The sequence below is a fragment of the Festucalex cinctus genome, chromosome 15 (genome assembly GCF_051991245.1).
Source record: "Festucalex cinctus isolate MCC-2025b chromosome 15, RoL_Fcin_1.0, whole genome shotgun sequence".
NCBI lineage: Eukaryota > Metazoa > Chordata > Actinopteri > Syngnathiformes > Syngnathidae > Festucalex > Festucalex cinctus.
The window spans coordinates 18,148,903-18,174,226 of record NC_135425.1 but is presented as its reverse complement, the minus strand read 5'-3'; the positions used below and the strand labels follow the sequence as shown (position 1 = coordinate 18,174,226).

At 38.3% G+C, this 25,324-nt stretch overlaps 1 protein-coding gene across 9 annotated transcripts in view; it reads right to left on the bottom strand.

Moving 5' to 3' along the window:
- vav2 (vav 2 guanine nucleotide exchange factor) overlaps positions 1–25,324 on the bottom strand; it is a 156,913-nt gene that overhangs the window by 41,278 nt on the left and 90,311 nt on the right. For all 9 annotated transcript variants that reach the window (XM_077496440.1, XM_077496444.1, XM_077496442.1 and 6 more), the window contains one exon: positions 3,594–3,652. In XM_077496440.1, coding sequence (XP_077352566.1) covers positions 3,594–3,652 — 59 coding nt within the window. The remainder of the gene's footprint in view (positions 1–3,593; positions 3,653–25,324) is intronic.

Here is a 25,324-nt window from a genome sequence, read left to right as displayed (position 1 = left end):
TAAATAAGGACCAGGCGAGCGTGACAGTTGTTGCTGGATCTTTTTTTTATTTTTTTATTTTTTTTTAAATAGGACAATCGATTATTGATAAATAGTTTAAAATAGTTTAAAATAGCTAGTTGAAAATTTCCAATATTTCATATTCTCTCATCTGCAGCAAAAATGTCTCATTTTGAGTTAAAATGGCAAATTTAGATTAATATGGTCATTTTGTAAAAAAAAAAAAAAAAGCCTGAAAATGAAATAACTCGTGATCCATAACTGATTTACGGTACATGTAGTTTTGCCCTGTGTGACGTTACATGCCTGTTGTTTTGTTATACAACATGATACTAATATTGATCAGGTTATATAGGGCCTCCTTAAAGAGATTTGTGCTGTGAAAATGAACTAATCCAACTATCCAAACTCTTGCAATCTTTGCTTTCTTACTGCCAAGCCCTTTTGTGATTAATACCATAAATTTAGCAAACCCCTAACCATGTAGAATTTTCCTCACTGTCCATAAAGTAAATTCCGGCATAAAGGGAATTGTTGGCACACGTGTGCAGGACACAGGCGCAGTGAGCCTTACCCATTGATCAGCCACTGTCAGAGAGCAGAACAGCGGTGTGGTTATTAGATGGGAATACGGCTCAAATCGGCGACCGTGGAAGGAGGCTTCATGTCCCTGGATGCAACTTTGCTTCTGCTACGCTCAATAAATCACTAAAGCTCAAGCCAGCTTGCACACGTTGCTACTTATTCCCTGTCCTTTACGGGCTTTTAAATACGGGCTGGTAGCTTCCTTCAAAGTCACCTTTCTTGGTGAAGTACTTTTTATGTAATGGTTTGTAACAGAATTTTCAGTAGCATAAACTAATGTTACGTATCGTTCTTTATAAATCAATACATTATATAATAAGTTATAGATGTATTTTTATTAATACCGTATTTTCCGCACTATAAGGCGCACCTAAAAGCCTTCATTTTTTTCAAAGGCTGACCATGCACCTTATAATCCAGTGCGCCTTATATATGGATCAATATTGAGCCGCAACAGGTCTCGCTGTCAAGACGCTATCGGTGACCCTGCACGATCGGTGACGCGCATGCGCAGAAGATCCCGCCATCTTGGATCGCTAGCTAATACTAATACTTTACCTCATAATAAAACAGCTGTTTATTCATTTTGGGAGTGAATGGAGTTGTCAGAAAGCTGGTTTGTAATCTATTAATAAAGTTGGACTGACCTATCTGACTGTTTTGTTGACATTCCCTTTAGCGCAGCACCATCTAATGGATGCATAACGTAAACCCAGCCTCTACTGTAGCGCCTTATATATGGAAAAGGTTTTAAAATATGTCATTCATTGAAGGTGCACCTTATAATGTGGTGCGCCTTATATACGGAAAAAGTTTTCAAATATGTCATTCATGGAAGGTGCGCCTTTTAATGCGGTGCACCTTATAGTGCGGAAAATACGGTAATTGTTATTTGTAGCCCGTAGGCAGTATTGTGACCTGTTTTGAGCTTATTAATGATTCTGACCAAGTCATTTTAAAATAAGATACTGCCTATGGGTTTAAATATCCTCCTTTTTAGGGGCACAAAAAAACAAAAAACAAAAAAAAAACATTTTAACTCATAAAATAGTTTGATTTAAAAGATGCTTGTGCATCGAATAGAACCATTCCACTTCTAAATATATCAAGATACGTATCAAATCGTCTTTCATTGGAGAGATATGTCTAAGAAGGAAATGGCACATTTACAGTAGTGACAATTTCCAAAATATGTATTACATTAACAAGTTTTTGTCACATAAAGGAGAATTAGTTGTGGAAGTAAAAAATAAAATAAAATAAAATAAAAATAATGAAACACAAAGTAGTAAATCAGTCCACTCATTGCCAGTTTTCGTGACTTATTTTGAATTTTTTCATATTTCCACCGCCGGGAACAGAGTACAGCAAAGAGCAGATGGCAGTTGGCCAACAGGAAGCCTTCATTTCCAAGTAGAGCTGGCATCGCCAATGCAGTGACAGACACATGAACTACCAAGGCCACAATGCAACTGAGCCGACATCAAAGGTGAGATCAATGGGCCCGGACAGAACGTCGATGGAGACGTCTCTGGCATTGATACAGGGAGATTTAACGTAGCCACGAGCTCTCTGGTCACTTTAAAGATCAATGTGGCGCCTGATGTGCTTTCTGTAAGCATTATTTGAGACAACAGGGCAATTATCTGGCAGCAAACCTCCCACCTTGAGAAGATAAAACTGGAGTGTTTTTTTTTTTTATTTTCCCTTTCTTTTTTTTAATATTTGTGTCTGTGCTTCCTCTTTGGCACTGTTAAGAGCACCCATGCCTTGTTTATGATTGTTCATGTAGGTAATTTTGTTTCCATTTTGTCTCTTGGACGACCATTTTATTTTAATCTACTTCGCCTAAACCTGGTGGAGGTTTGCACGTTAGTGCCTTGGTAGTATTTACATTTTATTTAACAGTTGTACGTTATTATTACTTCTCCTTAACTTAATAAATTGCTTAATCAGTTTTTTCCCCCTCATTTTCTTTTTCGCTGATTGACTTAGCTTGAGTCTCTCTGCCGCCTGTTATCAGCACAATTAAAATGATTGTCATAAGAAGCTGAATGCACTGTAATTGGGCGACAGACATTTTAGAGATGGCTTTTAAAAGCACCACTTTTCCATTTTAACTTGACTTCATAATGACTTTACGAATTGGGCTCGTGGGCCATATACTACCCAGGTCTGGGTTAAAGGGAACTTTTGTTTTTATTTAAAAGTTAATTACTAAAGCACCTTACAATCTACTCAGACTCAAAACACCTGTGATAATAACACCTGATGAGCATCTAGAGAATTTCCACTGTTAAAAAACATTTTACAAATTAATTAAGACGTGAATTGTTGAAATTTAACGGAGCTCGGGATTAGAGTTCCAAGGTAAGCGAGTTTCCACCGCGGTCAAACATCATCAATTTCATCACCTCACACAAACAGGCAGTGTGAACAGCCACAAGTCAGCAGCTTGAGTTGTGTTTATTAATAGCACGAGACCCGAGCTCGCTTTCTATGTCGCTCTCTTCTCCCCTCATTTCCTGGCGTGGCACCTAATGGGCGCGCGCCATCAACTCATTACTCAGACAGATAAAATGGCTTTTTATGTGGTGCTGGAGCTCCCGAGCTCCAAGTCGTTTGAGAAAATGAAGAGGAATCAGAAGCCCATTTTAGGGCTGATAAAGGAAGTGTGAATGATTTTCTTTGTTTCTTTATTGTATGAGAATAATGGTGGCGGCATACAATGGAGTCATCTGACTTGGGGTGTGTGATTTTACGTTTCTCCAGCAGCGCGACAACACTCTTTCAATGACAGGTGAAAATTAAAGAGCAAACAGCAGCAAACAAGGTGACAGTCACTAATTGGCATTAAGTGTAAATTTGTTTTAAAATAGCTGCCATAGAGATTAATTTACAACTTTTTTTTTTTAAGTAAAAGGTGGAAGCCAAGCATTGATATTCTTCCCCTGGGAGATATTGGAAAGAATCTTATATACTCAAGACAAGTTAGAAATGAGATTTACCTGATGCCTTTGATTTGTGCAATACTGTGATGAGAGATTCTTGACAGAGTGGAGATGACCTGAAACAAAGAGATGATACAAGTTTATTCACACTGCAGTCAATATAATGTGTGCTAATGTATGATATTATCACCCTCTTAGGAAAATGCACTTTTTAAATACAGGATGTACACACTTTAACTTTCTCTCAGTCTACACATCTGTGTTTATGTTAATCTTTGGTGGTGATTTCGTCCTAACCCCCAGCCTGTATTTTGCCATTTTGTGTTTGTTTTGTAAACAGCGGGCCATTTCTGTGGAAAGACAGTATTTACACCCCTCCAGCCAATCGCAGAGCGGGGGGTGGCGTGTCGCAAACGGGGCCGGGCGAACGTGTCGGCTGTGTGACGTCACTCCCGTGGCAATTTGAAAGCACGCACGGATTTTTTTTTTCCACTCACTCATTCACACACGTAAGCTTCTGTGAGTGAGTGAGTGAGTGAGTGAAAAAAATAATAATGGGGGTTTAGGACGAAATCACCACCAAAGATTAACACAAACACACATGTGTAGACTGAGAGAAAGTTAAAGTGTGTACAAACTAAAATTGCTAATTCTCTGAGAGATTGTGTGCAAATTCTCAGAGATGCTGACAGTGGACTGTAATGAATGGATGATGGTCGTGAATACATCATCTCTTTTCCAGTCCTTTGATGATCTTGCAGGAAAAAAGACCAATAATATGACGATGATAACAGCACAAGTCTGCAATTTGTGGTAATGTTGAGCAGTGGGGTAGAATTGTATGGCATCATACTGAGAGGTGTTTCTGTCGCAACGGCACCTTTAAATCACCGCAAACTATAAATCACAATTAATTCATTTTAGAGATAGATGAGTTTATTCAGTTGTGTGTAATCCAGGGGTGTTGATTTGTAGATTCGATAGATTTGAGACTTTTATACTTTTTGTTGATTGTCATTTTTATTGCTTTATTTATTGCTGGAACTCACTTTACTCAAGATTTTATTGTATTTCTCTGTCAAGGGATTGAATATAATATTGATGATGAATTACTGTCTGCATATCTTTCAAAAGTTTGCATTGTTCAGAGCAGAAATTACTGTATGTTGTATGGAAATAGATTGCAAGTCTATCTGCACATTTGTCTCACTATTTTTTTAGTGTATTCCTCCTTAGTTTGTGCTCAATTGCTCTAAGTAATTTAGTACATGGTTAAAATGTTCATGTTCATTTCAGATGATTGAATGCTGCTTTTATTTTCCATGCAAGAGTTCCTTTATGGTTGAGGACTACAGATGGCGTGCTTGCACGGTCTACAGATGCCAAGTTCAGGACGACGGGGGAATCACCGCCATACACACACACACACACAGACCCTCCAGATCAGAAACCCTGCCTCCGACGCCTCATTAACCACTCGTGGGTGTGTTTCGGCTTACAACACCGTGGCAATGCCAGATGCCTCCTCAACCAAGAGGAGAAAATTGTTATCTCAACCACTCTTACTCGGCAGGTGTGTCATACATCGCCTCTTGTCACTAAACACACAATGCTTGCATCTGAAAGCTGGGAGCATTTTGATCGTTCAATGTGAAAAGCAAAGAACACCACTTCAGTGCTAATTGTCTTGAGTGCCCTTATGCAAGTTGATTGTATGTTTAAAAAGCTGTTTTCGAGGAGGGTTGAGCACGTATTCATCACACATTTATACACATCCACTGAGGGAGCGAAACCTTAACAAAGCTTTTTCCTGGCATCGTATTCAGTGATTATTTCAGCATGGCTAAACTCGTGTAATTGTCATGCTCATTCTTAATGGCTCCAATATGGGGCCAGTTCACCACTACATACAATACCATTATATGTAAGTGAGCTGAATTTTGTTGTTCAGGTATATTAAAATTGCCACAAAAGCCAGGTTTTAGTCCATTTGTGCAATTCCAGCACCCTCTGATGGTTAGCATATCAGAACAGTTTAATTTTAATTAGGCATGTTATGGCCACCTATATTTAAATCCCTCGCTAATGGCCAGATGAAAGGGAATGCAACACATTTGAGTTCCTCCACAAATGGACCTGATTCACAACGTGAGCATGCATTGGTTAGTGTCTCAATGATAAATGTTATTAGTGACTGTAGGTTGTTTTTGTGGTTAATGTTACCTATTTTTGGTCACTACTGTTATGTACAATAGTATAATATTGTGCTTTTTTTCCTTCGACCTACCTATCTACCTATCTATCTAACTATCTATCTGTATATTCTTACAATATCAATACTGTTTATTAGGGGTGTGAATTGCCTAGTACCTGACGATTCGATTCGTATCACGATTCACAGGTCACGATTCGATTCGATACCGATTAATCCCGATACGAATTTATAAGTCGATTGTTGCGATTTTTTTCATTCAAATTTAGAAAATACTAATCAGTAAGCTTGTAGAGTGTAAGATTTATATGAAAATGTATTATTTATTTATCTGAAATTTCAGTCTTATAGAGGTTGTAATCTGTTTCATGTTTGAACAGCATTAAAATAAAATATTAAGGCTTAATGTTCCGTTCATATAACATTCTTCCATGCCCAAGGTGTGAATCCTAAAAAAATAAATAAATTAAAAAAAAAAAATCGATTCTGCCGATTATTGAATCGATTCGAGAATCGCGCGATGTAGTATCGCGATATATCGCCGAATCGATTTTTTTTTTTAACACCCCTACTGTTTATACAGTATTGTGAGCTTTTTATTATATCGCCAACCTCCCTAAAATATTGTGATAACATTGTATCATGACATCTGGATATTATTACATCCCAATGTTCAGGTCAACAAATTAATGACAAAAAAAAAGGTAATTCAAATTGTTTTTAATCATGATGGATAAAGCCATTGCCCAATTCCCCATCATTAATAGTACAATATTTGTTTTACACTTTTCTTTGTGGACAGGAGACAAGACAATACACTTTCAGACTCCAAAAGGACTGACAGACATGCCGCAAACGGCAAGAATTTAAATTAGACAGACAGGCAGATGATCAGATCAGGCTAACCACAGCTGGGCTGTGAATCTGCTGGCGTAGATCCAGAGAGGTCAGAGCAGGGCCAAAGCCTGCTTGGCCTGCGGTGACAAGACTTGAGCGTGCCAGCATTGAGCGTGTTAGGGAGACTTACACATATCGCAGGGAAAAGTCTATTCAAATTAAATATAAAGCATCCTTGGTGTTAAGCAAGTAACAGTGTCAATTTTTCATCCAAGTTTGATGTGAAAGGCATGTCATGGACATGTTAAGCGGTTGTTCTGAGGCCTTGCGACATCACAAGAAACGCTGATTTGCGATCTGTTTGCCGGGGAATGTGTATTATGTGTTCTCACGTTGTGACAAGTGATTAAATGATGATTACCTTATTTGTCTCAAATAGGGAATACTTTTAACTGAAGATGAAGTGGATGTTTGATTCTGTTACAAATGTACTATTAGATCTTGTTAGTGATTAATCTACATAGTAATAATTTCAACCCTTTTGTAGTTTATGGAATGCATTTTCTTGGCAAAATATTTACGAAATATGTCTAATCATTTAACATGTATGAAATATGTTTAGCGACGCATGCTCTTCGAGAGTGACACGTCGCAAATGTTGCATGTGTAAGGAAATTTTTAGACTGATGATAAGCATTATAGTAAACTATTAAGCAAACATTCAATAAAGCCAATCTAGGCAGTATTTCCATGCCTTTGTCGTTAATTTGCTGTTGGCCTCTGACACTGTCCTAGCATGAAGGCAGTTTGCAAACTGGACCAGAGAACCCTCCTAGGTTATCTTAGCACTAGATCGGTGAACCAATCACAGAGCGACATTGTGTTTGGGGCGAATATGCAGCTGTGACGAAACCAGGAAACTCGACGCCGGCGGAAACAAACAAACCTAACGTGGACAAATGGACGCTGCAATTAATTCTGTTCTTGCAGAATTACTCAATGTTTGTTTGTTGAATGTTGAAGAGCGAGAGACACTTTGTGCATCTTTACCTGGTAAAGATGTTCAAGGTCCCCCTCCCCCACCACGAGAACGAAGACGGCACTTTCATCCGTGGCCGTAATTGGTCAAAACAAGATGGTGCATTGTCCAATCAGCTTAAAGTATTGGACAGCATGTCCCGCCTTTTCCGAGCAAATCGCTGTGGAGCAGTCCTAGTTTGATATTGTGGAGAACACCCTTGAGTGAATCACAATATCAATCTGGCTATTGCCAGATTAGTAGAATTCGCCATCATTTGGAAATCACTCCAGCAGTTCTCACAGGCGGTGAGGCATTTTGCTGGAAACTGTTCCAGATGTTCCACATGAGACAATATTTCAAATCCCTTCAAAATTCTGCTCAGATGACATTAAATTGGAATACTATGGATCATCCTTCACAAGTTCATTTATTCAATAAACATTTTGGTGTCACATTACTTTTTTGTGATTTTCTCTCCACCTCACTTTCTGTGGTCCTTCCCACCTCGAATAAATTCTCCACACCCCTTTTCTGATCCTTTGGTTCAGCCAAAGCCAGGGAGTCTTTACACATTATTAATTTCCCTCTCATCTCATTCTCCCCAGGGCGTCTTAACGCTGTGGCTAGCCAGAGACTAAAGCTTCTTTTACCCCTCTAGGAATATAGAAAAAGACACAACAGAGGGAAATCTTGAGTTTCCAAAGCCGAAACTAATACTTTACCTTATCAACCAACACGTAACCCCACTGCAATTCCCCTCACCCACATTTGACCGCGTGCATAATTCAAGTCACATGTACAAAGCCATTTTTTTTTCTTAAATTAGGACGGCATGCAACAATGTGGTCTGACTTTAACTGGCTCTCTGACGGTTCACTTTAGAGTTCAGTATAACATGATTACTGTTATGTGTCAGTGGGAAATAGGAATGGCAGGAAAAGGGTCGTATGAATTAACTATATGATGTGGCCAAGTGTTTGCAAACACACGCCACAATTACATGCTGCCTGATTGACCACGTGTTGTCTGTCTCAGGCAGAAACAATCTCAATCTCAATGTTGTGCAACGAACCAGATGACATTCAGGGACATGCCTTAGCAAATATGCATTCTTGCTAGTCTGACTCAAATGAAGTCAGAGGGCAAAGACGTCTTCATTATATCCAATTTCAGTCTGAGAAAGATGACCAGAAGAGCTACTAGCAGTCCGTCATAGCCACCAATGTTTTTTTTATGTTATGTTATGGCACTTGCAGCACAAATCGATGTATGTGTTGGAAGTAATCCAGCGTCATCCGTTCTGCTTTTTCATTTCCTACATTGGGTTTCTCTTCCAATAGCTCACGCCTTGATAGTGTGATATATTTATGAAGTCTTCACACTTTGATAACAGCATTGGTCTGGTTTGTCTGCTTATGCCAGCCTGCCAAAGTAGAATGTAGAATACGGCAAAAAAGCTGAGAACAGATGGCTGAGTGGGAACCCTGCTTGCCCAACATAAATAATCGACAGACAGGGGAGTAACGGTTGAGCCCAATGTGTTTGTGCCCCACTATCCCACTGCCTTCGGGAGTTTTGGCCTTTCAAACTTTGCCTTTTTTGACATTGGTCTCTCTCTCTTGGAACTCACGTTCATATACATTTTATAGTATGGTTTTAAGCATTAAGATGATTTGTCATTAACATAGGCTATTCAGTGTTTTTCCTCATAGTATAAAGACCACAAAAAGAGTATCTTTCCTGCTAGACCATGCCCGCTGAAAAATATGGATGCTACTTAACTCTTTACAACCCGCAGACGAGAAGTTTCGTCACCTGACACCCGGAAGTTGTCAACCGCAGACGAGAAAACTCGTCAACTATGTTTTTTGTTTTTGTTTTTTTATGAATGGGTGGATGAGACTCTTGGGCAACTACCCTCTGAGTAGTGAGCCCGTGAAGCACTGTCGTGACGAACTGTGCCCTCTTGATGTCAGTGATGGTCTCTTTACATGAGAAGGATGTGATTTCCTAGAAAAGAAGAAAAGCGGATTGTTGTGGACTGGTGGGGGGTGGTGGGTGGGGGAGAAAAGACGAGTGCTAACGGCTAACCGGAGTTCGCTAAAGGCCTTGAAAATGGGTGAAAATGTGCGAAATCTGGTGGGATTCTGGAGTTATCTTGTCAGAAAATGTGTGGAATTTAAAGAGTTAATCTAGCAACTTTCTTATTCCTGCACACAATTTACAAGTTTAATCCATGAAAATATATCCGCTTAAAGTTATAGTGTGTATTATTTAGTGCCATCTAGTGGTGAACAATGCAATGATTTTGAAGCACAAGCACCATGGTGCCTCAGAGACGCCACACCTCACAAGGCGAGCACCGGTTAATTTGGAGTGAGCGAGTAGCCCGGCAAGCAGGAGTTAGCAAAAGCTAGCTAGCGAGAGCAAAGCAGAGGGAGACAGGAAGAGGAGGGAGGCCGAATCACGGGACTCAACGAAGGCCACCTGCAGGCACCAGCTGTGGAAGGTAGTCGACCCATTGGGTCGGACACGAGCTGCAAGAACCACCAGAGGCTATTACAGATCTCTGCATACTTTACACTGTTATCCTGCAAGTTCATGTTCAGTTGAAAAATGTTAAAATACAAATATACTGATGAAAAAAAAAGTCCAAGTAAGCGCAAACTCCATTTGGAGGTGTTTTAATCTCATGCATCCACTTGCCCTTGCATACATTTCCTGTGATAAATCCTAAGTTGATTAGTCTCCAATCGTTGTGTCATGTTAAAAGTTGCTCAATGCCATCAGGAGCTTTTTCCTGCATAAATCCTGATTGCAGCCAGATTGGCACTTGCCACATTGCACTAAATCCCCTCAAAGCAGACCTTCTATCCGCTTGATTACAGCCCATTTCACTGTACAAGAAAAGCCCCTGGTCTGGCCAACGGGCCAAAAGGAGCGTTGTTGACCTAAAGACTCCATTTAACATTGGTACTACATGAAATTACTGCCAGCCAACAGAGGGCACTCACACACTTAAATATTACAGACAAAACTCACATCACAGATAGAAACTGTATGTTCACATTAAGTAGATGACTTTGGGCACACTTCCTACAACCAGTCATATGAATTATTGATGTTATTAAGTGCTACGGATCAATCTGGGGCTTGTTTAGCTTTAGGACCTTGAACATTGATTCGATCTTGAAGGCAGAGGGGCAACAGTGCCTAATTTGTGTAAATAGTACTGCATAGATCGTATCGGCCAAGACGACATCTGCCAATGTGCTGCAGCCATGTCCGTGACCTGCCTCATTTCACGCCACATCGGCACACACAAAACGCGCTCACCTGCGTGCACTTGTGTAATACATGGCATTCAGCCATGACAGTATCAGCACACACAAAGGTCAACGTGCTGCGCACAGAGTACACATTTGTGAAGCTTGTGCGGACACACTAGCAAATCAATGGTGCATTAGATCCCGCAGGGCATGCAATATTAGCAAATACGCATGCACCAGGGAGACGAGTGTCAAGGGAAGTTAATCTTGGAGTCAAACAGGTGGACATGAGGGGAAATTGTACGTTGTGGGAGGAACTGCAATAATTCTAAAAAAAAAAAAAAAGATCCATAACACAGAGAACATACATAACCGGAAAACTCCATAAATAGGTTTTCTACGCATTAATTATGTATGAATGGCAACCTAATCCCTAATATTTAAGTTATCACCAATTAGAATAACCAGTCTACCTGAACTATTTTTAAGATGGAGGACTCAAAAGTTCTATTGATCATTATGCTGTGCTACTTCTAAACCATGCAACATCATTACATTACAATACCTCGTACAAGCAAGCACATCTTCAAAAAGAGCCCATATAAATGTTTATTCTACTTGTAACACTAATCTTTACAAAAACTGCAGCTATGGTTACATTTTGGCTTTGACATGATCCTTGCACAGTCATGGGTGGGTCGTGATGCTTACAGACACGTTTTCGGGAATTGCTAACAAAAGATTTACTTAGTTGTTGGGTAGATGAGTGAACAGACACCCAACTATTTGCGTATGAAATTAACAAGTTAATTTTCCATAATATGCCCGCATTAAGGAAAAAAAAATATTCCAATGTTAGGATTTAATTTAAGTTTAACGGTTGAATTGTTCGTAGAGTTTATAATAATAATTAGGGATGGGCGAGTACCGATACCAGGTATCGGTATCGGGCCGATACCAGCCTTTTTTCAAGTACTCGAGTACTCGTGACGCAGACGAGTACAAGTGTCCGATGGCAGAGGGGGAAGACGTTAAGTGAGTCCTCCTTGCCTGTAACTGACGCGAGCTTGCAGCAGTTTTTCACCAAAACTTCACCGGTTTGGAAATACTTCAAAATTGTGATTTTTTTTTTAAATAAAATGTTAAATTGTGGGAAATTTGTACGTATGTGGAATGAGAAAAACACAAGCCTGTGAGGTATGAATTTTTGGAACATATTGACATTTGAACGGTGTAAATTGAATTGTATGTGGGATTTGAAATGTGTCAAAAAAGTGAAGACATCTATGATAATAATAAATAATCAAAATAACATGTTAATATTTTCAGCATCCACACTTAATGGTGAGTGTTGCTGTATTGCATAAGAAACCAGAGAGGCCTAATTAGTAGGTTAGAGTTTAAGTTTGTTTAGATTTTTTTTTTTTTAATCAAATGTTTACCTTGATCTGTTGTTAATATAATACACCAGCGGCTCTTTAGACGTCTGCCATGTGGATGTCAAAATAATATTCACAAAGGTGCGGTTAAGAGTTCGAGTCAAGGTCAATGAGCGGCTTGGGTGTTGCAATCAACTTGTGAAAAGATGATGTCTGGCTCGCTTGATGTTCAAAAGAGTTTTGATCACAGAGATGATTTAATAACTGTCGGTACAGTGACAGCTGACAAACCAGTATGAGGGACAGATATCAAGCTGCGGAGATGCCTTTCACAGGGTTGGTTACCTTGAATCATTTGTGACAGAGAGAAAACAAACCTGCAAATATATTTGCTTCAGGAATCTTTTCTTTTCAAAAATTGCCTGGGTGCGGGCATTGAGAGCTTGTGTTCTTCATTAACTGCAGGCTATTTGCAGGAAGAATGACTCAGACTATATTTGTCCACTGCTACTTTAGGATTTAAGATTAGTCTTACTGACAGTTAGAACATTTGAGTTTATCTCAATCTGTGCAACAAAGTTACCATAATTGTAACCAGTATAATTGTTTCTATAAATCATGCTTTGGAACCAGGAAACAAAAGGGTAGCAACAATTTAGCTTTACATGTAATCTAAAATGTGATACTTTGTGGTGCAACTGCAGAGGTTGCCATAAAAACACGTGCAGCTCACGGTTCAACAGCAGACAGCTGGCTGCTTCCAGCCAATCCATTAGCTATTTATGCAGCTTTTGCGTGCCAGTTGTGGAGGGGCGACAGAAAGAAAACTGCTGCCACTACAAGCAAAATGTGTGCAATTATCATTCTTAGTGATTTAACTCAACTCACATAAATAATCATCAATTATGAAACATGGTGTCATAATAATACATCCGTCAACTGTTATAGTAACGTAAAAGCAAAGCAATAAATGGTAGTTTGGACAAAATGTATAGCTGATGATTCCTATCCAATTTATCAACTCAATACAGACGTCAACTTGCTTTGGAAACAGACCTTTGTATTTTTTTGCTATTTTTTGAAATGGGATTTCAGATTTGTCCACTGCAGGGTGTATATTAGAGTTGATCCCTAAGAAAAAGCTGTTGGGGGTATGGTGAGACAAGGGTTTAAGGGGCTTATAGTGTTAAAGAACACACTGGGGATCATGGGAGGAAACCGCATTTCCTATAATGTGGAAGTACTGTGTTGATGAGGCTAATACTTCTATACATCCTTATCACATCACGCCACCTTAGCCAGTTGGTTTGATTGCCCAGTACATGACTGTCCAAGCGAGAGTATTGAGAGAATAAATGGGATTAACCAAAAGGCGTAATCCAGTTGCCCTTTTGGGGGAGGTGATCTGCCCACACTCCTCTGCTTGAGAAGATAAGGGGTTGGGGGGGGGGACATAAACCCCCGAATCACACAAAAAAATATTTGGATTTAGCATTATAAATATGAACATCAAATTTGAATTAAGCAGACGTTAAGAAGTTAATTGAACTTCAAGTCAGGATATTAAAGCATTTTGTTCTTAGAAAAAAAAAATCACACCCTTAAACTGTATTAGTAACACGCTTGATGATTAACTAATTACAATACAATGTAATCAGGCATTAAAAGGCGTTTATCTTTATCTGGGTTAGTGCACTCAAATATAATAGAGTCGCAAGACTTGAATACACACTAAAAGGTTAAGTATCACAAAACTCCAAATGTAAATTTCAATGCCAGTTATTTTATGTTAGTAATTAAACTATTTGTTCATACTTCTTGCCGCTTCGTAAAATCGCTGGCGCTAATAAAGATAGGGTGCTTTTAATGGAGATCAATTCCTTCTCACTATTGCACATTTAGCACCACTAATGGCGTGGTCTAAGGGGAGTAACCAAGTTGCTCTCAAGCAATAATGACTTTTAACGTTGCATAGACTGAATGTTAACTCTTAAATTGTCAGGATAATGAAAACAAATAAAGGTTTGAATCAACTTCTGTTTGCCACTGCTGTCTTGTTCATATTCCTTCCTGCAGAATAATTGCGCCCTAAATTCAATGAGTTTGCGTCCCTCCCGATTGCAAAGCTTATCCGTGTCCATTTTCATAGACAAGTGGATGACTTTGCCTCCAATGAATACACATACTGCTCTGCTGTCTGTTAAGGAGTATTATTTCTGGTTGATGAATCCACCAATGAGTTTAAATCTGACTCACTGCAGTTCAGAGATACAAATGAATCAAATCCCTTGTTCAAGTCATCATTGCCAAAATTCTAAAGTACTTCATACACATTAACGCTTGAAAGACATTTTTACACCAACTGTACATTATGATTGTTGTTTAGAGCAGTGGTTCTTAACATTGTTGGAGGTACTGAAACCCACGAGTTTCCCATGTGCATTCACCTAACCCGTCTTTATTGAAAATTGAAAGAAAAAGGAAGTGCTCCTTTATTTTTTGCTAGATAGCTAGTTGTGCTAGACTAGAATTGCTCAATTTGGCATTGCAAATCATGCAGTTGCACTCACATCACTCAATTCAACTCTACATTTATGGAGCATTTTAAAAACAAGTACAGCTCTTTTCTTAAAATGGAACCCAGTGGTACAAGGAAAACAGCAGAGGCTCCAGAATTGAACCCTGTTGAATACCCTACGTTCTGTTCTCATATTACACATATTCGTCAGACCACTTTCTTTTTTTTGTTATCGCCAATCATTTGAATCAGGTGTGTGATGACCTCCGCCAAACCCCTGAGACTGACTCAACAAATTTCTGGGGTTTGATCAAACCCAGGTAAAGATCCACTGTATTATATATTATATCCAGTACGCTATGAGTGGGGTACACCCAAATCTATTGCAAGCTGGTAATAAGCTGGGGCTCCAAATATGACACTTCACAGAGAATTCTTAATTTTCTTTCAACATTGTTGTGACCTACATCAAAAGCACATTTTAACACCTAATTACAGTACAAGAACAGTATATGAAAGACAAACCACTTGCTGTTCAAAAGGGAAAATGAAAGTCTTGCAGTTGAGATAGTTCAGCATGCCTTCAGTGGCTTTTTTTTTTTTTAACGCAACAAAAAGGATCCATTAGAGGATCTGCCCTCTTTACTCTGCTGCTATTAGAAGCCAGTCCCTGGGACACCTAATGTTCCTGATGGATGGAAGGCAAAGTGAGGCTATCTACATCACTGGGAGGCTTTCTGTTCAATACTGCACCTGCATACTTGATTAAAAGCAAGTTTTGCACAGAATCAGTAAATCAAGGCTTTCACGTCGTGAAAATGCTTTGACAGTCCCGCCTCTTCACATCTATGAGCGAGTGAGACCACTGTTCATGGACACGGAACGTGAAAACCGAATGAAACCATGCAAATCCAATCTTATTGAAACTAACATCATATCAGCTCTGAAGTCAACATTAAAATCCACAATAACCGAACCCTCCAAAGACATTTCCAAGTTCTTGACAGATAAACAAGAGATGCTCATAACTTTTAAGATCACATATACATATTTATATTGCAAATAAATCACTGGCAAACACAAAAACATAATCAAGATGGTGGGGTAAAACATAAAATATATTGGATGTGCAGCGTAACAAAATATTGCAAAGATCAATCAAACCATCCGCTCATTTTCTGTATTGCTATATATTGCCAACAACCTCACGATACAATATGTATCGTGATACACATCTCCCATAACATGGTGATAAGTATCCCCATATTTCACATGACTTTATATACTTTTTTATAAAACAGTTATAAGTATACCCAAATGATAGTTTTATTATTTTGGATGGCAAACATGTTTTCTTCTTGTAATGTTAGCTACGTTTCCGGTTTACCACCACAGCATCGTGCCTGGTCGAAATGTGTGTGCGCACTGCACAGCAAGAAGCCGTTTTCAGAGAAGCGCCGGGAAACTTTATGAATGATTGTGTATTATCGAATCTGATGCCTCCAGATAAATATGTGTATTGTAAAGAGACCCGCAACAATGTATTCCCATGTCGTTTTTTAGCACACCCCTACGGGGAGCTGAGGCCTCTCCCAGCTGACTGGTTGAGAGTTGGTGCTCACACTGGATTGGTCGCCAGTCATTCAAATACCATTTGTATTACAATAATTAATCTAATTTTATTGTAATAATTATCTATTATCGATAATTATCACAAATCATTTGTCGAAATGCTCAGAATTTCAGCTCCTCAACAATATGTATTCTCCAATTTCTGTAGTTCTCCATGAAAGTATTGATTATTTTTGTTTTGCACCACAATAAAAAGAAAAACTGTTTTTGCTTTGGAAAAACAAAGATTGACATTTTTGCCTATTTTCCTCGCGTTACAGACCAAACCAGTAACCGAAATTTGTTTGTGCACTGCTGATTTGAAATAATGTCCTATTTTTGAAAATGGCAATGGAAATGGGATCGAAAAAATAATGGAGAGATTAATCAACTACTGGAATAATCTTTGGTTGGAGCCATAATTGTGACTATAGACCATCGGTGTCCAAACTACGGCCCGGGGGCCATTTGCCGTCCATTTTTTAGTGGCCTGCGACATTTGCTAAAAATGGCATTTTCAAATCAAATAAAAACAAAAATGTTTGGAGATGGTCAAAGTAAGAAGGGAGGGTGTCAAAAAAACACAGGTGCTATTAAAGGTTATTTTAGTGAACTAAAACTAACAAAAAAAAATAAAATTCAAAAAACAGTTTCGTTAACGAAATAAAATAAAAAGGAAGACGCTTATTTTAAAAAAGAAAACTAACTGAAACTACATTTTACGTTTACAAAACTAACAAAAGTAAAACTAACAATAATTGTAGCCTAAATGTCCTTCGTTTTAGTCTTTGGTAATTAATTTAATGCATGAGCCTTTGGGAATGATTTTAAATGTGATTTTTAGTAGATTTATTTTGATATAAACTGGAATAATGATGTGTTTTTTAAATATTGCGCACAAGTAATACACATAAAAAAAAACTAAAACTAATACTGAAACTAACTAAACTAAAACTCAGCATTTATTAAAGAACTAAAACTAATACAAAAACTAACAGAAACACCCTGAAAACTAACTAAATTCAAAAACAAACAAACTCAAAAGCAAAAAAAAACTTAAATGAAAAATTCCAAAACTATAATAACCCTACTGCCATATTACAAATAAATTGGTTTATATACTGTAGCATTTTTCTAAATATGCAAAAGCACAAATAAATTATTTGTACAATTTTTAGGACTAAACACAATTTCTCTTCATAACATTATGTGGCCCTTGCGTCCTTCTGATTTTCTGTATGTGGCCCTAAAATGAAAAAGTTTGGACACCCCTGCTATAGACTATACAATGCAGACTATACAATCTAATGTGAGAGATATTCAATGCTTTTAAAATATTCATTGCATCCGCATTGTGTGAATAAATTGCTGTGATGAGAAATTTACCATTATATGCTGCATGTTCTATACACAATAATGCTGCTCAAAATGTCTGGCCATGTAGCTGTAAATAGGCCAGTTTCATATCAATTATTCACTCTCTGCCCATATGGGATGGATCAACATGAATCTTTTTTGCAAGTAGGATGTCAACCACATGAGTATATTCAGCACGAGACCACATATTTTGTTCAAAATGCTGCATTTTTGCTTTGGCATGCTCGGGCGAGTCTGCGTCCAACAAAAATAGCGAGTCATGGTCACACGCAAACAAACGTGGTGGACACGGACGAGAGCTAGGGTAGAGGAGGCGCATCCAGCCAGTTTAAAGATGAAAATCAATCCAAATGCTAAGGTGGATGCGGGGACGAGTGACATTTCTCCCCCATCTAACACATCGCTGACAGAGACGAAGTGTGAATAAGCCCGGGGTAGGAGGGAGAAGTTCAACTTCATCTCTTGGATCAAGGAGCTCGTGTGACATACAAGACACATTTCCGTGTGTATGCTACGGGCAATTCTATACCAAGTTACTGGCCCTTAACACATTCACTGCCAGCCCAGCAAAAATGCATTATTTGACATCTTTTTCCGTCAATGGCAGTCAATGAGTTAAGATGAGATTTAACCAAAATTGACGGATTTTTAAGCAAAATTTGCCTTAAAAAAAAGAAAAAAGGAAAAAAGGATGCTGCAATATAATCACAAAATATATTGGCACATTGTGTTTAACACATTCACTGCCAGCCCAGCAAAAATGCATTATTTGACGTCTTTTTCCGTCAATGGCAGTCAATGAGTTAAAAAATAACTGCAAAGCAGAATTGGAATGATTGCATAACTTAGTTATGGTGTTAGATTATTGGATAACATATCTCGACTGCTAGAATTGCAAATAAAAATGAAAACTAGTGCTGGTATTATGCGTTGAAAATATCAGAGTAACACCAGTGACCTGGTGGTAACCTTTCAAATAGAGGCATTGAAAGCAAGGAACTCTTGACTACTGTATGACACGATGGGGGGATGCACAGCATGGGGCTGAAGATCAAAACCCCGATGTGTGTGTATGCATTTGTGTGCGTGCGTGTGTGTTAGCAAGAGAGAGCTCGTGGGGTGGATGCGCTACACAACTGACAGGATGAGCTTTACACTCGTGTAAAGCATCAATAAAAGGATCGGCGGGGGAAACTGCTGTAAATACGAGTATAAAAATCAGATATTCTTTACCAAATATCCTCGATCGAGTCATACAAACGAAATTCCAAATAAACCCAAATAAAATCCAAAGCAGCTGTAACTTTGCTAACAGTAAAATAACAACAGTGAAAAGTACCACTGCTGGGAATGTGAGAACAAAAACAAAAGGGATGATGTCTTCCATTAAAGCTAAACTGAAAGCATCTGGCGATGGGGACAAAAAAATAAAATAAAAAATAAAATAAAAAATAGTGGACTACAAAGGAATAATATGTATGAGGAGGGAAGACGCTTATTTTGGTGAGGAGGGAATTACATGTGACGATACTACGTTGTAATATGTCATACACGTACATAAAAAGGTGGGAGGAGGTGTTATGTTTAACGATGATCGTATCAGCTAAGATTTGACAGCCCATGGTCCGGTTTTGAAGGAATTTACATCTGGTTATTATTCTGTCGGGGAACGTGGTGTATGTATGTCTACGGTTATCGAGCATGTGAGCACATAAAATTTTCTCATGAGCTTCTAATTAAATTTTAATCGGGCTGTCACTATCTAATATTTTTAGAATGATTATTCCATCAATTAAACAAATAACTGGATACAATTTTCTTTTGCATTAGAGTTGTAATGATAAATTGGCAACTAATCAATAATCAAATTTATAACCAATTTTGATAATCGATTAATCGTTTAAGGAACTACAATTGTCCAAAACCTCAGAATTTCATCCTCTCGACTGTCAACATTCTCAGATTTCTTTCCTCCTCCATAAAAGTAGTCTGATTATTATTGTGTTGAATCAAAATAACGCCTGCTTTAACCTTGGAAAGCAATGATCAATACTTGAGCCATTTTTGTGACATGTTATCAATCAAACCAGTAAACAAATTATATTTTTAAGTCTTTTTTTTGCATTGTCACTTAAATAAAGACCAGTTTTTTTAATAAATGGATGGAAATTTGAAGTTTTCCAAAATAAAAGGAATGCTAGAAAATGTATTTTATGTCGTACAAAAGATAATCAGACTGCTTTCATGTACAACAGAAATAGAACTGAACAATTTAAAGTTAATTACTCAATTAGTTGTCGGTTAATTTGATAATCCATTACTTGTCAATGAATCAATTAATTTTGACACCTCTAAAAGTATGAACACCCTTACTAAATTTTGATGAGAGAATGCTAGTGAGTGTCATGTCATATCACATTGAAGGCCAGTTTGTGTTTATGTTAACCTTTCGCCATGGCCAGATGCCGCAGATGTGCCAATGGTGACAGTGCATGTGATGTTGAAGCCAACCTCCCCCTTCCCCGTCTTTAGCTTTCTCCCCTAACTGTTTTCACGGGCCCTGCTTTGAAAAACACTGTTAACAGCATGCATGGAAACAAGTGAGAATGAGATCAAGGCAAATGTGTGGCCTGCCTATGTGATGTGGTGGGAGCTCTGGGCTATGCCACCACTGCGCTCAAAAGAGTGAACAGACGTAGGGGGAAGAAAAGAAGAATAATGCATGCTGATTGGACTAAGGCTTGTGAGTTAGGTGGCTACAACTGTGCTTTTTCCTGGTGAATAATTCTCTCTCTTGCGACTGAATATCTGCCACTGCCAGCATGTTATTGAGGAGAACGATGGCACAACGATCTTGTTTTGTTGTAGCTAATTATATTGAGGAAAAAAAAAAATGCCTAAAACATAGGCACTGATCAAAATATATAAACCTAAATATGGCGTATGGCTTCATGGCACATTCCCAAAACCATACAAGGTAGTTTAATGTAATGTAGAGCTATCACTGTCAATGAACTCTTTTACTGCCACACGTTAATTTTTTTCTTTTTTTAATATGATAAAGGCTTTGATCATTTACATCATCCGTGAAAATGTTAAATTTCATCAGATTTCATCATGTTTCATTGTAATTTCATACGCAATGAGCCCATTTAAAAGAGATACAACGCTGCCATCTGCTGGCCATAGATAGTAAGTGTTTTTGATTCCACAACTCATTGACCAGGCATCACGTGCTGCACTTAGACGGTGAACTGCCCACTGATAAAAAACAAAACAAAACAAAAACAAAAAAAAACGTAGTTGACATCATTTAATGTTTATAGCGGCATACATCATAATTTTACTAATCGTTATTAAACGTTTTTAGCGGCCAAAGAGTTAAAAAAAGAAAAAAAAAAAAGAAAAAAAAAAGACTATCCTATCGATTATTGCATCGAATAACAGCCCACATACCCATATATTTTTTTCATTTTTATTTATTTATTTATTTATTTTATTTAGTTGGTAATTCACTAAAGTTGAACGTGAGTTAAATTGATTGGATATAGTACAGCAACACAATTAGCCTATGCTAGACGGTTAGCAATCACCATTAGCATTCCCATTTAAGGTAAACAAACACCAGCATTTCGTTCCCACATCTTTAAATATTACATATTACACATGTAAGAGTGTCTTAAAAGTCACTTAGCAGCAAAATGGCCGCCCATGGGGCGACTGACAATCATTATCATCATCAAATCACATCAATCATCATCATAGTTACCGTACTCAGGACTCAGGTAATAACCAATGACATCTCAGCTTGTGAACATCACATGACCAAACTCAAAGAACAGCTGGGTCGTGATTGGTATTTTTTGTATTGACTTCCCTTAAAAGTAGTTAAACACAAAATACAATTGTGTTCAAAATAGGGTGGAGGTGGGAGCCCAAAACACTGCAATGCACATCCATTTTGGATATAGACAAATGCCTATCAACCCAACATACCGTCATTTGAGGTATTTTCATTCTGCTACTGGCGTTCAAGATAGACACAGAAAACACGTGTGATGTGCATGCAACAGGACTTGATTGAAGGAGGTCAGAACCTCTTCCATCCCCCAAAGCAGTTGGTTATATTTTGAGCGAGGAATGCCTCTATTCTGCACCCAGACGTCTGTAGGGAGAGCCAAGCCCTACACCAGTGGCACATCACAGCCTCAAACAGCTCTCTGTGTCAACTTGAACAGACAGAGGCTCATTATGGAGCTCAGCGCACCACATCTCACCGAGGGGCAGCGTGGAGGAGATCGGCAGAGGATGGCTGAGACAGAAAGGAGCTGAAATAAGGAGGTTTTGATGGAGAGAATGAGAAGATGGTCCTTAGTGGTTCCACATCAATACTTCAAGAAGAGTTCTACAGATCGAAGAAAGATGGATTCAAGGTGGAAAGATTACTCTTTTTTTTTTTTTTTTTTTTTTCCCATTCCATATTGGCATCATTGTTTAAAATGTTTAACAATCGACACAACCTATTTCAGGGTCTTTAATAGGCTTGTTTTCAATTTGCACTGAGATAAAAACAACAACAACCGTTACAACACAGAGCAAACAACGGAAATATTGCAGCACACTTGCCTCATACGCCAATGATAAACATGTTCATGGCATTCTGATTGTCAGGTAGACAAATGCTTTACTGTGAAAGAATGGAAAACTCAAGTGTCAACTCAACAGTCAAATTCATCTCATTGTTCAAAAAAAAAAAAAAAAAAAGTAAGTCATGATTTTATGTTTAAACGAGGCGTACAAAAGCAAACACTGTTTGTTTACTAATGTCCTTTACGTCCCACAGTGATGTTTCTCATGAGGAAAGTTTGTGAGCAACAAAAGATTAGATTGACAGCATTCGTCTTCCCAAATAATTTTAGAAGGAAATTCCGTCTCATTGAATGCAGTGTACAGTATTCATTATTGTTATATAGGGCTTGGAAAAAAACAACCATGTTTCTACATGGACCATTTTTTTTTTTTTAACAGACTCACAGTAGTCAGGACGTGATTGAGCTCCATGATGTATGTATGAACTAAATGGCAGTAAGCGTTTGTTTACCTTAAATGGTAACCGCTAGCGCGCTAATGCTAATCGCTGTTGCTAGCTGTTTAGCATAGTCTAATTTTGTTGGTGTTTTATAATCCATATGTAGAGAACATAAAACTAAATTCAACTCAAGTTCAACCTTGGTGGCTTAACAAAATAAAAAATATATGTGGGTGGTGGTTTTTCAGTGATTTTTAAATTAGATTTTAAAAAGATTCATAGGGTTTTGGAAACACTTTTAAAAATAAATTATGCATACCTCTTCAAATCCAAATAGAACATTAATGCTTTATTAAATACAACTGAAAATATAAAAGCAAGTTCTCCAGCACATACTCACACAGATAAATACTTCAAATAATCTTCATACGAGGGAAATCCATTAAGTTGTCAGCAATCCACCGTTCTGTTTTAATGTCTAAATCGTGCTCATTTCCATCTATTCAATTCAACTCAAGAGCACAAGAAAGGCTATGGCATCACAATTTATACTTGAAAGCCATTTTCACACCATTTGGCCATTTTCCAGGACCATTTAAGAGCGATAAAGAGGTTTGCAACACTCAGTAATATAAGAACATCCGTACCCTTTCGCCACAGGAAACAAAGGATCCACCCGCCCGCTAAGAAAGTGGTTTTGTAACCTGGATGTATATTTTAGGATACGTTTTAGGATGGTACACATATTTGCAAGCAGGACAGCACCACAATGTTGTGGTCCATTTGATGTCATCAAATGAGAACACCTGCGCTCCAATCTTGAAGCATTGGGAATCTCGCAGCAGTTGTCTGAATACAATATCAAGTACGTCGTCTTTGCTATATCGTGTTGTTAGTGTCAGGTGTTCTCATCTGGTGACCTCACATAGTGAACAATTTAGTATGGCAGCTTGTGTAACAACGCATCCCTCTTTGGTATACAATAACTATTAGCTGTAGACATTACCCAAATCACAACAGTCGCAAATAGAGGAGACAGCGACCATGAAAGAGGTCCATGCAAGCTTAACCTTTTTGTGACAACTATGGACGGTTGATATAAGAAGTGCTTCTACACAAGAAAACCACGACAGGGGCACATATAAACACAAAGTGAATGTGTGCGAACAAACAAGCCCTCGCACACTCCTGGGCTCAAACCAAAAGAGACAGTGACACTCCCAATAACCCGGAATCCAGAGGATGTGGCAGAATCTGACAAGCAGTGTTGTCATCCATGGGGGGGGGTTGGTGGCTACTTGGATCAAAGGCGATCACCAGTCTTTTCAGTCAATGTCCACAGGAATACCCCAAGCATGCAAGACAGTATATTTTATTTACTGACATTGCGTGCATGGAGACAGGTTAAAAAGAAAAAAAATGACTGCACGCGGTGTAGTACTGCAATAAAATATGGATATCATTGCTACAGGGAAGCATTGTCTCCCCTTAACAAACCATGATGATGAAATCTCACTACAAGATTGCTGGACTATTCTGACAAGCACAACTTCCTTCAGCAAAGAACAAAAAGACTCAGAAACACGGCGATATAAACCACATAGGTCAAGAATGTGAATTGAAATCGTTGTTTGGAACTGTGCCTTGTGTTCCTAATGTTTACATTATATCAATGTAAGACATTGGTGGTTTAAAAACATGGTAAACTAAATAAATTGTCAAAAACAAGTTTTACTTTTTAGTTGTTTTTTTACCATCGAGCTACACAAACATGATTTATAAACCTATAAATAATTTTATTGTTTATGAAAATACACCGCAAGTCAGATATACAGTGTTCCCTTATTTTCTGCTGGGGTTAGGTTCCAAAAAATACCCCCAATAAATGGAATCCGCAAAGTAGTTATAGCTTTATGTTTTACATTTATTATAAATGTTTTTAAGGCTCTAAAACTCATCACCACACAGTTTAGGCTTGTGTCTGCAGTTTCGCCATGTTTATTTACCTCGGCTTGTATATTTTCTGGTATCAGAAGTACTGTATATACACGTATATGCCACACTGTGGCATTGTTGCCATACAGACAGAAAATAAAGTGAAAACGCTGTAGATAAATCAACGTAGTCAAGTTCAAATGACTTAGCGTGTGGCAATTTGAGATGGCCAAGATTATTTGCGAATAGAGCATGCGCCAGGGCACATACAAATGTTCTGTTGAAAGGAGGTAACCCCGCGTTTATATGACCAAATATTCGGGTTGGAAAAGGGGTAGGCCAGGGCATATTCGGGTTTTTGTGTGTGTTTACATGGCCTTTCAAAACCCGAATATTGACAATATTCAGGTTTTATTGACAGAGGTGGGTCATTGATGGATGCCCACCTTTTGGCAAGGGCTTCCACATTTTTGGTAAGTGCTTTAATGATGAGAAGATTAAAAAAAAATAAAATACACAGACTGAGAAGGGCCGTCTATACTGACCTGGATCGATGGACATAAAACTGATTCAGTCGGTGCTCAGTCCTTAGTCACTGTC